The sequence below is a fragment of the Eschrichtius robustus genome, chromosome 12 (assembly GCF_028021215.1).
Source record: "Eschrichtius robustus isolate mEscRob2 chromosome 12, mEscRob2.pri, whole genome shotgun sequence".
Taxonomy (NCBI): Eukaryota; Metazoa; Chordata; class Mammalia; order Artiodactyla; family Eschrichtiidae; genus Eschrichtius; species Eschrichtius robustus.
Genome location: NC_090835.1, coordinates 25,514,896 through 25,528,783, shown reverse-complemented (window position 1 = coordinate 25,528,783; position 13,888 = coordinate 25,514,896). Strand labels below are relative to the sequence as shown.

Genomic DNA, 13,888 nt, shown 5'->3' with positions numbered 1-13,888 from the left:
TGTTTAACTTTTCTTCCTGTGCTGTCTCAGGGGAGGCAACATTTTGCATACAGAGACAGCCAGGCTTGCTTGGTGAATTCTGAGAGATTTGTGCGGAACCCCCATGAATAAAACAGCATCAAAAAGACCTCTGCATGACCCTGGAGGTGCTGATGGTGGTGGTGTGTGCACGTGTGCGTGCTTAATTATTCTTGTTTTATTTAGTCCAACTTTTAGTTATTCTGCAGAAGAAAGAGGTTGAGCGGTGTCTATTAACGTGCCCCCCCCCCTCCTCTGTCCCATCTATCATTTCTGCATGGCAGTCTATTTGTGCCAGTTTGAAAGTAGATGTTTTTAGTTCCAAACTACTGAGCTGGGAGCTGTGTTTCACCTCTCTGTACTCCCTACTGTGCACTGCTAGTATACAGAACTCACCGATTTAAAGGGGAAAAAGTGCTTATTTCCATAGATAAAAAGAATCTCTATGGAACTTCTGATGTTTAGGGAATTGTAGTATACACTTGAAAACCTGGAAAGAATTTTACATACTTTTTTCCAGTACAACTACTGCAACCATGGCAGTGACATTATTTAAGGAGGGCTTAGTTTGAAAAATAACTATATGAACCAACTTTAATAAATAATAACTGGTAACAACAATAGCAAACTTAGTAAGCACTTACTAGCCGAGGCTCTACTGTAGGGTTTCTCAACCTAATAATTCATTTTTGTTGGGGGTGTCCTGTGCATTGTAGAAAGTTTGGGAGCATCCCTGGACTCTACCCTACTACATGTCAGTTGCATTTCCCCTCCTCTGCCAAAGTGAGATAACCAAAACTGTCTCTAGACACTGCCAAATGCCCCAAGAGATACAAAATCACTGCCAGTTGAGACCTTAGTTCTATGCTAAGCATCTTGCATAAAATATCTTCCATACTTCCTAGTAAACCTTTTAAGTAGATACTCCACAAATAAATAAAGAAAATAACAGAGATAATCACCCTAACTCAAGCAAAAACAAAAACAGAAAACAGTCCAAGTAAATTCTATCCTAGGCAATAAACCAAAGCTACCGTGGATTAAAATTTGGCTTCCAGTTTTAAAACATGCAGCCTTTTGTACATCAGCAAGAGTGTGGGTGAAAAGCCTGTATTCAAACAATTCAACATCAATGCTTGCAGTTCAAATACAAAGTAACAAGAAAGCACAAATCACTAAGGCAACTCTAGTTCTCATCACTGACCATGTGCATATGGTTTCCCTGACTTCTCAAAGGACACATGCTACACGTTTGCCATGTTTCTCCATCAGACACTTGCAGAATACTTCAGAATCAGACACCACAACCAAGCCGCTCTCATTGTAATTACAAGAAAAATCCCAACCAAAAATGGCTGGTAGGTTCATAACGCAATCTGCCAGTTTCCATTTTGGCATGAGCACTGAAGAGCTTTTAAAAATTAAGTATTTCTCTGAATTTAAGACACCACTGATTCCAAGACACAGTATTACATTTTGTATCACTCAGAAAGAAAACAAGAGCAATTAATTAAATCATGGCCTTCCATTGGTTGTTAGGCCCATCCTGACCACAGAAATGTTAAAATATGAAAAAAACAGGCATCTCAGGATCGAATGAATTCATGATTGATAAATGAGGATAAAGTGTTACTTTCATTCTACTCTGATGATTTATTGTTTAGTCCTAATCTTCATTTGTTTAAAAAGCCTTTCTAAAGGAACAGGACACATTAAAATTTTTTTATTCTGGAAAGCTTTTGAATCAGGTGACTACAGAACCTTCACATTTATCAAGCTGAATCAAGAAATGGATGCTGATTGTGTCTGAAAATTTCATCCCTCAGCTCTCGATCAAAATCTTCTAAACAAACTGAACACGACCTTTTGAAAAAAAATGCTTTCAAACTTTACGGAGGATGTTTTCCAATAAAAGCTATTCTTTTATTGGAAAAATTGCCTTGACACATTCCAGATTTTCAAAAGATATAAAAGCGAAACATTCCGCTTTAAACCTCAAAACACCAATTCTGAGGGAGAGACGAAGGAGATTAGCAAGGCTATACTAGTTTCCTATCCCAATATTCTATATGCCTTATTACTGTCACACATTTTGACATGATGAGGAAATTGCAATAATTATTCTCCCTACCTTGGAGATGAGATGACTAGAATATAGCTACCAGCAGAAAACAGAAGGACCAGATATAAAACTTTCTAAATATTGTTGCAAATGGATAATCGTTATTCTTGCTTTATATTACTGCCTTAGGGATATTTCTGTTTACCATGGGATCATTAGTAAACCAATAACCTTTAATCATGCAGACTGTCTTTCTCCATCAAACTCTGGGTCTGATTATTTTCAGGTATGCTTCTAAATTGCACAAATTGGATTTTACCCATGTAGCATCTTGTCTTGCCTGCTTTTATAATTCATTTCTATAAATCAAATCAAGAGCATTAGAAAGTTGGCCACAGATCATTACATAACTGTGTTTACTTGCATTTTCCACAAAGGTAACTAGACTTTTCTAAGCAATCCTTTTGAACAGGTGCGGTCTTTTCTGGGGAGGAATTCCGATAATCCTATTACCTTATGTTTGAAAAAACCCCAAGGGTTCAAACCTAATCATCCCAGCTTTGTGAACAATTTTAGACTTCCCATCAAGATCACAGGATACTAGAGTAAAACTCACTCTGTGTTTACCAATAAAGAGTGAAAGATTCTTTTAATCATCCTTTTATCGAATGAATTGGCCTTTATAATGAGTACCATTTACATGCTCTCAACTTAATATTCAGGACAAGGTGCAAATAGTAGATATGTCCAAGGGACATAAAGAAAAGTTACAGAGCATGAAAGTGTGCAAGAGGACAAGCTAATTAGTGTGGTATCTTAAATAATGTCAGCTGTAGGCTTTTACATGCATTGAATAGCTCCCAAAATAAAAAGGGCTGGAAGTTACAGATGACACTAGTCACTTAAGACAACCCATTAAGGATGACCAGTATGAAATAGTGCCTAGAAATCTGGTCCCTTAAGGAAGCCAGAGGAGGAGCTAGCTCTGGCTGGGCACAGATGCTTTGATTGTTAAAACGAAAATAAAAACAAAACATGACCATTATGATAAAAGCATTGAGAGGGATGAGGCTCCCGTGCTGGGGAACGATGCAGGCCCTGTTTTATTTCTCTGTGAAGGGAGTTAAGACTGGGAGGTATGGGGGACAATGATGGCAGCTCAGGGCATTTAAGAAAAATCCACGTTTCTAGAGGAATTTTCTATTAGTCATGCTGAAATGCAGGATTCTCAATTCCTCCTCATGCTAACACATCTGTGCAAAGCTTCTTTGGGGTATCAGGAATCAAGAACCAGGCTCCGAAAGCATCAATTCTAGAGGCTGCTAACCTTGAACCTAGTTTTCTATCGATTCTACGGAGTATCTTCATACATCTCCACTGCATAGGAGAGCTACAAATTCAGTAAAACCTTACTGAACCAAATTAATGGAGAGAAAGAACATATTAAATACAGAATATGTGAAAAGAAATTGGGCCTTATTACTTTTAAGGAAGCACCTCAACCAAGCTGAGGAAATGGACAAGTGTGGAGTGACAAGATCTACTTTAAGGGCCAGATATGAGTGACTTTTGTTCACCCCTCAATTGTTTATAGGTAAACAGAAGCTTCTAAAGTTCCCTCCTGAATTCAATAGGGAAACTCTCCCACCCAGTTCTTGACTAGGTTACCAAAGGTTTAGAATTAGTAGAGTCTAACTGTAGTCAGTTTCTTGGGTACTTACTCTCCTTCCCCATTGGATAGACACACATCGTACTCATCCAAGTAAAAAAAAATATTACTTTTGAGATCTTATTAGATTTAAGACCCCAGAGCTAAGTACATGGCATTCATTACTGTTTTAAATCCTCATAAGAGCTACATGAAGTCAGCTTGGCGAGGTCAAACAAATCACCCAAGGTCGCAGAGCTAGGAGATGACAGAGAACTTCTCCATCTGTCCCCCACTTCTACTGTATACAAGCTAACAGGCAGAGAAGTATTCTCTAATACTTTATATTGACAGCCCTTTCTTTAAGAACCTCAAAGGTAAATTCAGACTCAATTCCTGCCAGGTAACATAGTCAACCTTACTGGAATCTGAATTAGTGGTTTTTTAAGTGGTAAATAGTAATAAAAATGCCATCAGCGAAGGACTGAGGGGCTACTACGTCCTAGACAGCTGACATCTACATCTACCACCACTTGGAATTAATCCTCACAACTGTCCTATTGTAGATGGTATCCAAAGTGCCAAGGGCTGAAGCCACTTGCCCAAGGTCCCACAGCTAGCGAGTATCCTGACATAAAGCTGTTTCCCTCCCTGTCCCCAAGCTCCCCTCTGAAAAACCAAAACCGCGCAGGGAAACAAGCCAACACACTGGTGTCAGCCATGTGGCCGAAGGTAAGGAAGCAGTCATGAGGGGAGAAGCATTGCTCACCTGACTCCAGGCGCCAGCCTTCCACTTGGGGCATCTTCCTCCTCGGCACTTTCTGTGCCCATTTGGCTTAGCAAGGTGTTTACAGTAATCACTTTCTAAATGACTTCCATCTTTTGCCATGCAGTAAACATTTCGTTGTTTATGCCCTCGACCACAAGAGACAGAACACTGAAATATAAAGCAATGGCAAGGTTGTTTTTTTTTTTTTTTTAATCACAAGGAATTTGATAAAAACCTGTGTCGTGAGATGTTACGATCATGCCTAACGAGAGTCACCATTCCCCCCTTTAGAAGGGCCATTTTGGATAACACCTCAAGGCTCAACATGGAAGGAAGGCAGCAATGGAGAAAACAATGTGGACAGCATGACAGCAGGAATCCTGTCTAGTACCTTGGGTCACTCAAGAACGACGGTTAAATCCTGGTAATTTAGGCCAAAAATGAAGCCCATGAACCTGAAATTACCATGAAATTCTGATTTACAGAAGTCCTACTATGAATTAGTCAGGATTCCTTTCGGACATCTCACTTCATGCAATCGCTGATTAAGACATTTCTTCAACAAACTACCTCACAATTCACTCTTTTGGATAAAGGTGTGTTTCCAAATTCAGCTGTGCCCCATTTCCTAGTGAATTGATTTAAGGAAACTCTGCTACCATTTTTCAGAGGAGAAGCTCTCATTTTCCCAGTCCATTGGAAAGGAGGTGAAAAAGGCATGTTAGAAACTGAAAGGTAAGCTAGCAGGTGGGTCAGTGCCAAGTTTGGGAGGGAGGCATTACCTTTCAACTTTGATCTGCAGGTTCACTGAACTGTTTTAATGTGACCTTGTCTGACCACATCTAAGAAACTTGACTTTGATTTCAGAGTAGGTTTCTCAGTAAGGTTTAGGAATCAAAGGGCTCATGGCGTCAGGACAAAAATTTGATATGACAGCTTCTTGTGGAATAGGCAAGAGGCTGGCCCCCATAAGTATGCTGAGATATTCAACGTCCATTGCCTCATTAGCGATTACAGAAGTCATTACCACTTGGATCATAAGCTTGCTGGCTCCGGTTTTCAAGACACCTTATTTCCCAATATGATGTCCTTACATGTCAGAGGGAAATGAGCTTAAGAATGAACAGCAAAATGTGAAAACACAACAAAAATAGATTTCAAATGTCATTTCCTTCTACTCAATGTTTCTAATTTCCCCTGCTAACTCTGTGATTTTGTTAACTTAAATGGCCAAAGTACCCTTTTATGCCTAATAGGTAAATAGCACCATGTAAAACATGTAGCCTAACATAAATTCAAACACTATTACCAAGCAAGCTCAAAGTGATCCCACTCATAAATGTGTCAGACACGTTTTTCTAGTAAACATAAACCATTATAAAAATTCCAATAGCAGCTGCTAGAGATATTTAAAATATGTATATTAATATGTTTGGCTATAACTTTTTACTTTAGGAGACGGAAACGTTGTTTTGAGCTCTCATCTTGTGAGTATTATGATTTGGAGTAGTCATTCTGGCACTCTTAATAGAGTATACAGTGTGGAGGGAAAGAGCCGAATTTAAATATCTACACCGAAACAGAAATATCCATCTTTCAACCTACAGTGTTTTGATGTATATAAAGACTATGGGCTGTAATTCTAGAAGGCTTTTAGAATGAACCTCCAAGAAGTATACCTATAAACCAATTGTCTAATGACTTACACACAGATAATCCCTATTATTATTGACTATTTTAATATTTAAAAAGGTTGGGCTTCCCTGGTGGCGCAGTGGTTGAGAATCTACCTGCCAATGCAGGGGACACGGGTTCGAGCCCTGGTCTGGAAAGATCCCACATGCCACGGAACAACTAGGTCCGTAAGCCACAACTACTGAGCCTGCGCGTCTGGAGCCTGTGCTCCGCAACAAGAGAGGCCGTGATAGTGAGAGGCCCGCACACCGCGATGAGGAGTGGCCCCCGCTTGCCGCAACTAGAGAAAGCCCTCGCACAGAAACGAAGAGCCAACACAGCCAAAAATAAAAATTAATTAATTAATTAATTAAAAAAAGAAAGAAAGAAAGAAAATGTGAGCTAGAGACACTGGAAAAGTTTAAAAAAAAAATGTTACTTCCACCAAAAAATACAGGCATAGTTAGAATCTGAGGTGAGTTCATTTGTTTATTCAGCAAACATTTACTGAGCACCTACTAAGTTTCAAACGTTATGCAAAGTGCTGGGAATATAGTGATAAGTAAAACTGATATAATTCCAGCCCTCATGGAGTTTACAGACCAGTGAGGGAGGCCAGCATTAATCAAGTGATGACAAAAATAAATATATACTTGCTAACTGAGATGAGTACTCTGAAGAAAACAAGCTGGAGTGGTTGCAGGAAGGTTCCCTGAGGCATTCCCTGGGGCCAGACCATGCAGAGCTCATAGGTCATAATAATATATTTCATTCTCAACGAGAGGGAAAATCACTGAGGAGTTTTAAGTTGGGGTAAGACACGGTCTGATTTTTGTTTCAAAAATTCTACTTTGACTACCGGGTAGGCAACGAGTGGAAATACAGCATAAGTGGAAACAAGAAAACTACTCAGGAAGCTAATGCATTTGTCCAAGCAAGAGGTATGGTGGCATAGATTAGGGTGCAGAGTGGAGGGGTGAAGGAAGTTGGTGAATTGAAGATGCATTTTTTTTTTTTTTTTTAATTTTTTAAATTTAATTTAATTTAGTTTTATTTATTTATTTATGGCTGTGTTGGGTCTTCGTTTCTGTGCGAGGGCTTTCTCTAATTGCGGCAAGTGGGGGCCACTCTTCATCGCGGTGCGCGGGCCTCTCACTATCGCGGCCTCTCTTGTTGCGGAGCACAAGCTCCAGACGCGCAGGCTCAGTAATTGTGGCTCACGGGCCTAGTTGCTCCGCGGCATGTGGGATCTTCCCAGACCAGGGCTCGAACCCGTGTCCCCTGCATTGGCAGGCAGATTCTCAACCACTGCGCCACCAGGGAAGCCCTGAAGATGCATTTTTTGAAGTAGAAATGATAGTTCCTGATGGATCAGCTGTGGGGTGGAGGGGAGAGGGCAGAGTCAGGAAGGTCTCCTGGGTTTCTGGTATAGGCAACTGGATAGACAGTGATGACATGAATAGAGATGGGAAAAACTGCACTGGGAGTCAAGAATATATTACTTTGTAGGAAATGAGCTGAACTTAAAGGATGTGGATTCATGGGTGGTAATGTGCTTGATTATGGTGAAGAAATAGACATAGTTGTCTTATTAATCAGATGAACATGGGTCAACTTAAAGCAATTCTACCTTGAAGGATCATCATTTCAATATACAAACAGTCCAGACAAGCTGTCCCTTATTATGGAGGGGAGAAAGATAGTTGGTGGAAATGCTGATTTAGTAATCTACCCATTGGTCTGTAAGTTCCATGAGGGTGGGGATTATGGAAGTTTTGTTCATCACTATACTCCAGCACTTTGCATAATTCTTGGAACTTAGTAGGTGCTCAGTAAATGTGGAATACACAAATGAAACAAATCCCATTTAGTGGTACTGGAAGAGATAACCGAAAAGTAGGGAGCAATCTACAGAGGCAGAATTAGAAAAGGCACAGCTTTCTCCCATTTATTGGGTGCCAGTCACTGCTCTAAGACTTTATGTATCTTTTATATTATCTCATTTAATCATTCCAATAACCATAGAGATAGGTACTATTACTGGAGACAAATGGCGTTTTCAAAATGGCATAACCAAAATGCTTTATATGTATATATCTCTTCCCACATGACTCCAATCCAAGTGGCTAGATGTCTGTTGGGAACATAACAGCACAATGAAAATAATTACGTTATCAACAACATCACTGATGATAATTCATCTGAGGGGCACCACTGGTGCAACCAACATCTATTGCCCATGAAATGAAGACAGATGAAGTTGATACGAAATATGAAGCCTTAAAAATCTTTTAAATATCTGGATTAGTTGCATCCCACCCATTCCTATGTGTGGTTTTCTTATTTGGGAACTTCAATGGAACTGACTTGGAAAACAGGATGCAATACTACACATATTATTTGCCTCAAATTAAGATCTAAAACAGATAAGGAAATTCCCAAGGTATCTAATCTGACAGCAAACACTTTTCATTTCATGCTTTCTAACTTACCAATGAAGAGAAGCAGCTGCTCGCTCGTGGAAATTTTCCTATCTAACAGGTTTATTAGCGGGTCTATTATGATCTCATAAAGAAGTTATCATCTTGATAATCAAACACAGGTTTCAGCTCTTCTATTCTGAGGGAAATTTCCATCTGATTTCTTCCAGTCCTTTCCCAGGCACTGATTTTTGCATCAATGTGCATCACAGATATAATAGTTAAATTTAGAGTATCACCTAGTACATATTATTTATTGGCTACATATCTGAGGGTTCTTGCTCTGGGGAATATTTAATTCCTTATATTTACAGCCAAAATAATCTCCTAGTTTGCCAGTAGGACTCTGACTTTTTCCTCTGGGGAAACAATCCAACTTGTTTAAGAGAATGATTTCCCCCCAACTTTGAGCAACACCCTCAAACAAAGTAATCTCTGCTTGTTACATAGAAACACCAAGGTCAGTATCTCAAATGCCTGGGCTTTTGTTTCTGCGAGGTCATTCAAAGGGAATGTTTAATGTGGAGCTTTGTTCAGATGCTGTCTTTACCTTTTAGACGAAGGTCTAAGAGTTTAAAATCCTTGCATTTCAACACATCTGGTGGAAACAGAACTGGCCCCCACTCTAGTGGTAACTCTGGATGTGGTGTGGGTTTGTATCTCACTGTTCCTGGTGTGCTGTCCCTGGCATTAGGGTTGTCCTGCATCGGTTCTTTCCCTTATACTGAGGGGCTGGGTCTCTCAGTCAACCGAGAAGCCAGCAAACAACCCCAGTGTGTCTGCCTGGATGAGAAGGGGTGAAGACCTAGAAAGAATGAGATCCCCAGCACTGCCGAGGCTGCTGAGAACCTGGACATCCAAGTGGAGATGGGAGGACCACACGGAATTGGTAAGGATGCCAAGAGGAACCAAGAAGGAATAGGAAGGGGAGGGTTTAGGTCAGGGATGCACACAGAATCTGGCTAGAAGGAAGCTTCTCGATGGGGCTAGATGACGCTGGGGCTCAGAGGAAGCACCGGAGTGGGTGGGGTGTGGACCAGGACTGCCTGAGTTGTAGCAGATGCTTATACAGAAGGGTTAACAGATGGTCTAGGAGGACAGTCCCAGCAGAGTGGGCACAGTTGAGTATGTCTGTGTGATTCCTATTTCCAAGTGATCTGTATACATAAGATTCTGTTTATGTGAAATGTCTTATGGAGGATGTTGATCAACGAGTCCATATTTCCAACCAGAGGACTGGCTGACAGCAGGTTAGAAGTAAGACAGAATTGAGAAGCCAAGAGAAAGGTCATATACTAGAATCCATTACCAAGCTAAGCCAAGACTCTGATACTCTAAGGATTTTTGACAATCAGGTTTAACCATCACTCTGAGACTGGTGGGCAGAGTTCAGTTGTGAGACAGGAGACTGTACTAATTATTACTCAAGGCCTTTCCCTTGTGATTCTATAAAGTATGAAAAAAACATCTAAAACACAAGCTCTTTTTTTTTTTTTTTTTTTTTTTTCAACAAGCTCTTCTTGATTCTACTCTCATTTTGACTTTGTTTAAGAAACATACAGGCAGACCTCATCTGGAAAGTATATCAGAAAGGAGGCAATGCTCATGCCGCCCATGGTTCAGAACTGCCTTTGCCAGTTATAATGACAAGTGAAGTGAGTATTGCATGAACATCACACGATCAGAAAAGGCGAAGGGATTCCAGCCTATACCCACTGTTCCACCGGTGGGGGGAAAAAAAAGAAGGTTGAGTGCAAAGATACAGACTTAGGGATCAAAGTTTCGAATCTGCTCAGTGCAAGACCTGGAAAACCATGTGGGCTCGTCACATAGAAAAAAGATAGTAGCTGCAATCCACATATGTTTATTACTGCTTTCCACACTGTAGGCACTGAGCAAATATTTATGGGAATGAATGAATACATGAAAGCTATAGCCATCATAGAAGTGTACGATAAACCAAATGTCATGTTTTCCTAAAGGTTTCAAGAAAGAACCACCTGGAATCTGACCCCCAGTGCTAATGCTGAACTGATTCAGCAGTTATTTAAATTCAAAGAGGCCACCCCAAGAGCACTCTTTCAGTTGGAGCAGAGCTATTAGAAATCACACCATGAGCGCTTACTCTGAGTGGGACCGTGAGCTGAAGGCTACTGGCTTCTCCTATTTAATCCCTACAGCAACCTTGTGGCTCAGGTACTATTAGGATTCCTCTTTACAAATAAGGAGACTGAGGATTAAAGAGGTGACCTCACTTGCCCAGGGTCACAGAGCCAGGAAGCAAGCAGAGTCAGCCTTCACATATAGCATGTGTTTCTCCAGAACCGCCATTTTCTTCCCTAAGTTATACTGAAGAGAGGGCCTGGTTAAGAAAACAGGCTGCTTACCTCTGGTGATAACTGAAAACTAGGACTTTAAAGAAATGGCCCTTAAGACTATTTTAGAGACCTCTGTGACTCCTTAAGTCTCCCAGGAAGAGGATGGTTACACAATCTATTTCTGACTTTAATGCTTTCTTCACAACCTCTTTAGCACCCTGGGAAGAAAGACGCTATGAAAAGTAAATATACCATCATGTACAATAACATAAATATAAATAAAGAGGCACATTTCTCTTTGCCCAAAGCCACACTCTGGTTTTCTCTTGGCCATTTTTCAAGGTCGATTCACCCTCTGCATTCAGCCTGATGCCACGTGGTGAACGATCATCTCTATTCACTGGTGAAGGGCCCTTTGCGTGGTCATGAGTGGAAGGTTACAGGTTGTAAATTTTGGCCTGCCGATTCACCAAGGACTAAGCTCTCAAATCTCTGAGCTATAGGTCATCTCTGCATATTTTATATATATTTTTGTTCAGTCCATGTATTTATTTTACAAATTCAGTGCTACGGAAAAGGAGACACGTCATGCTCACTGTCACACAGTAAAGAAGGAATAGACGTAGGCTTATGACTAGGAGGTCCTGTGCCTAGCAAGGAACACTATTTGGTGCCCATTGCACTGGGGATTTGTGACCAGATTCTGGCGTTCTGCGTGTTGCTTGGGAACCACAGCTAACCAGGCATCCTGATTCCTTCCACTCCAACTCAGTCATGCTCACATAGAGCTAGCAGGATGGGCTGGGGCTAGCCAAGGCAGGTGTAGATTCTGTGCCTCTGGCTTTGAGGAATTACCAACACCAATACGAACAAGCATGGGTTTAACCACCTCTTCTTCTAAGGTACCGGTTAAAAACAAATTCCGTGGACTGGTTGTGCATGGGATTCCACAGCTCACCACACGGGTGCTTGTCTTCACCTTGCTCTAGAATGTAGCCCTTCAAGGCACAGGTTTTGGAGTCAGACAGACCTACGTTGGAGTGCTATCTGCCATTTTACCACAGTGCCATTTGGAGCAAGTTACTCTCAGCTCAGATGTGTTCTCTGTAAAATGGCGATAACAGCACTATATATACGCAACAGGGCTGCCTTACAATTAGATGAGACAATGCATACAAAGCTCTTGGTGTTTTGGCCCGACAGTGTAAAAATCAATACACGTTCACTGTTCCTGCTACTACGACTTCTATTCAGTGGACTCTTTAAAAATCTCTCCTAACATGCAGTTTAAAAGGTGAGTATTTTTAAAAATATATGTTCACTCATGGAGTCTAAAATTAACATTCTAATACAGGCACCGCTGGGTGAATGAGGAACTTAGTCTGGCAAAATCTCCCTCTTGTGAATGGGTGAAGAGCTTTTCTTTCTAAAGGTCACAGAGAAATCCCCAGAGCAGACATAAATGTTGATGATTCCTTGTCTTCCGCAGTGCCCTTTTCACTCTCATAGGCTATTACTTACTAATATGGTCTCTTCTAACCACAGAAGACAGAAAGACAAGAAAAAGAAAGGCACCATATCTGAAAGCCACATCTCTTTTTTACTCCCTCATTTCCTGCTCACGATTATTATCTCAAACACTCCTTGTGTTTCTCGTTTGTTTTTTTGTTATGTTGTTTCTTTCAATGTCCTGAAGCACAGAATCCACATCAGTGATAACCATTACCAAACACATATTCACTCACTTCCCTGCTCGGTTCAGCTCAGCTGTGGGAGTGCTAAGAGTCCTTTGTCAGAAAGCATATCTGCTCATTGGAGATGTGAACATGTTTAGGGAAATTTTTATAGGGCTTCTCACAATACAAGAATGGCTCTGAACAGGGGCATCAGGGATCCAAAATGACCGAGGAGGAAGGAGAGAAAGCTTGGCCGGGAAACAAGGGCTGTGACTTCAGGGCGTTAAGCCAGTGTTGACAGGCCTGCCTGATGGCTGTTCATGTCCAGGACCACCATGGCACTTATTACCATGAAAAGGAGCTGAGAAAGCATGAGATTGGCAGGGAACACCAAGGAAGAAAGCGGATGTAGGAATCACAGTCGTCGCAGCTGGATGGGGCATCGGGCCATCCTTCCAGCCCCATTGCCCCCCAGTACCCCCAGCTTTTGCAGTCCTACAAAGGTCTAAGACTGTGGGAGAAAGGGAACTAAGATTCACACGTCAACTCTTGGAGCACACTTGAAGGCTCCTGTCAATACTATATCCAAGTAGGCAGCCTTGCATACGCCTCGCAAGGGAGATGGCAGGGCCAGGAACAGAAGGGGAGGCAGTGAGAGATGCTCATGACCGCCACCTCCCATCACCCCCCAAGAATTATGAGGTACCAGGCTCTCCAGCCATACAGCCTGCAGCCTCATAGTATAACAACTTCTTATTAGAGGTGGGAAATACATTTTAACATGAAATACAGTAGCCTATGAAATTAGCTATGGAACTTGCGAAACCCAAATTGGGGTTCTTCTTATTCTGCAGGAGTGTAAATATTAACAGTTTTTCTCCCCATCAAGATAGAAACAAAAACCAAGAAAATTCGCAGAAGCCGTACGTGGTGATTTCTAGAGCGGACACATCCAATGGTGCCCTCAGGGATTTGAGGTATATTATGTCATCAGGCTCTGTTACCACTCACATGCCCTCCGATTCCCCATTCCCAAGCACAGTGCCTATTTTTTAAGGCTTCTTTTCCCTTTCAAGGTTAGATGTGATGATTCTTTGTAACCCAACTTCAGCAAAATCACGATATTGGCATTTTTCAGGAAAGGGGTGAAGATGGTACCAGGACCCACACTCTGTGCTAGGCACAGAAGTATTTATGAAGGCAGACTGGAAGATGGGAAGGGTAATGGGTGAGGTTTTTATTC

At 41.3% G+C, this 13,888-nt stretch overlaps 1 protein-coding gene and 1 long non-coding RNA gene across 5 annotated transcripts in view; one reads left to right on the top strand and one right to left on the bottom strand.

Moving 5' to 3' along the window:
- ADAMTS9 (ADAM metallopeptidase with thrombospondin type 1 motif 9) overlaps positions 1-13,888 on the bottom strand; it is a 169,212-nt gene that overhangs the window by 48,625 nt on the left and 106,699 nt on the right. For both annotated transcript variants that reach the window (XM_068557319.1, XM_068557320.1), the window contains one exon: positions 4,498-4,665. In XM_068557319.1, the coding sequence (XP_068413420.1) occupies positions 4,498-4,665 (168 nt within the window). The remainder of the gene's footprint in view (positions 1-4,497; positions 4,666-13,888) is intronic.
- LOC137773017 (uncharacterized) overlaps positions 1-13,888 on the top strand; it is a 39,315-nt gene that overhangs the window by 2,291 nt on the left and 23,136 nt on the right. For all 3 annotated transcript variants that reach the window (XR_011075621.1, XR_011075620.1, XR_011075622.1), the window contains exons 2-3: positions 4,789-5,232; positions 9,346-9,540. This is a non-coding gene — a long non-coding RNA (uncharacterized lncRNA). The remainder of the gene's footprint in view (positions 1-4,788; positions 5,233-9,345; positions 9,541-13,888) is intronic.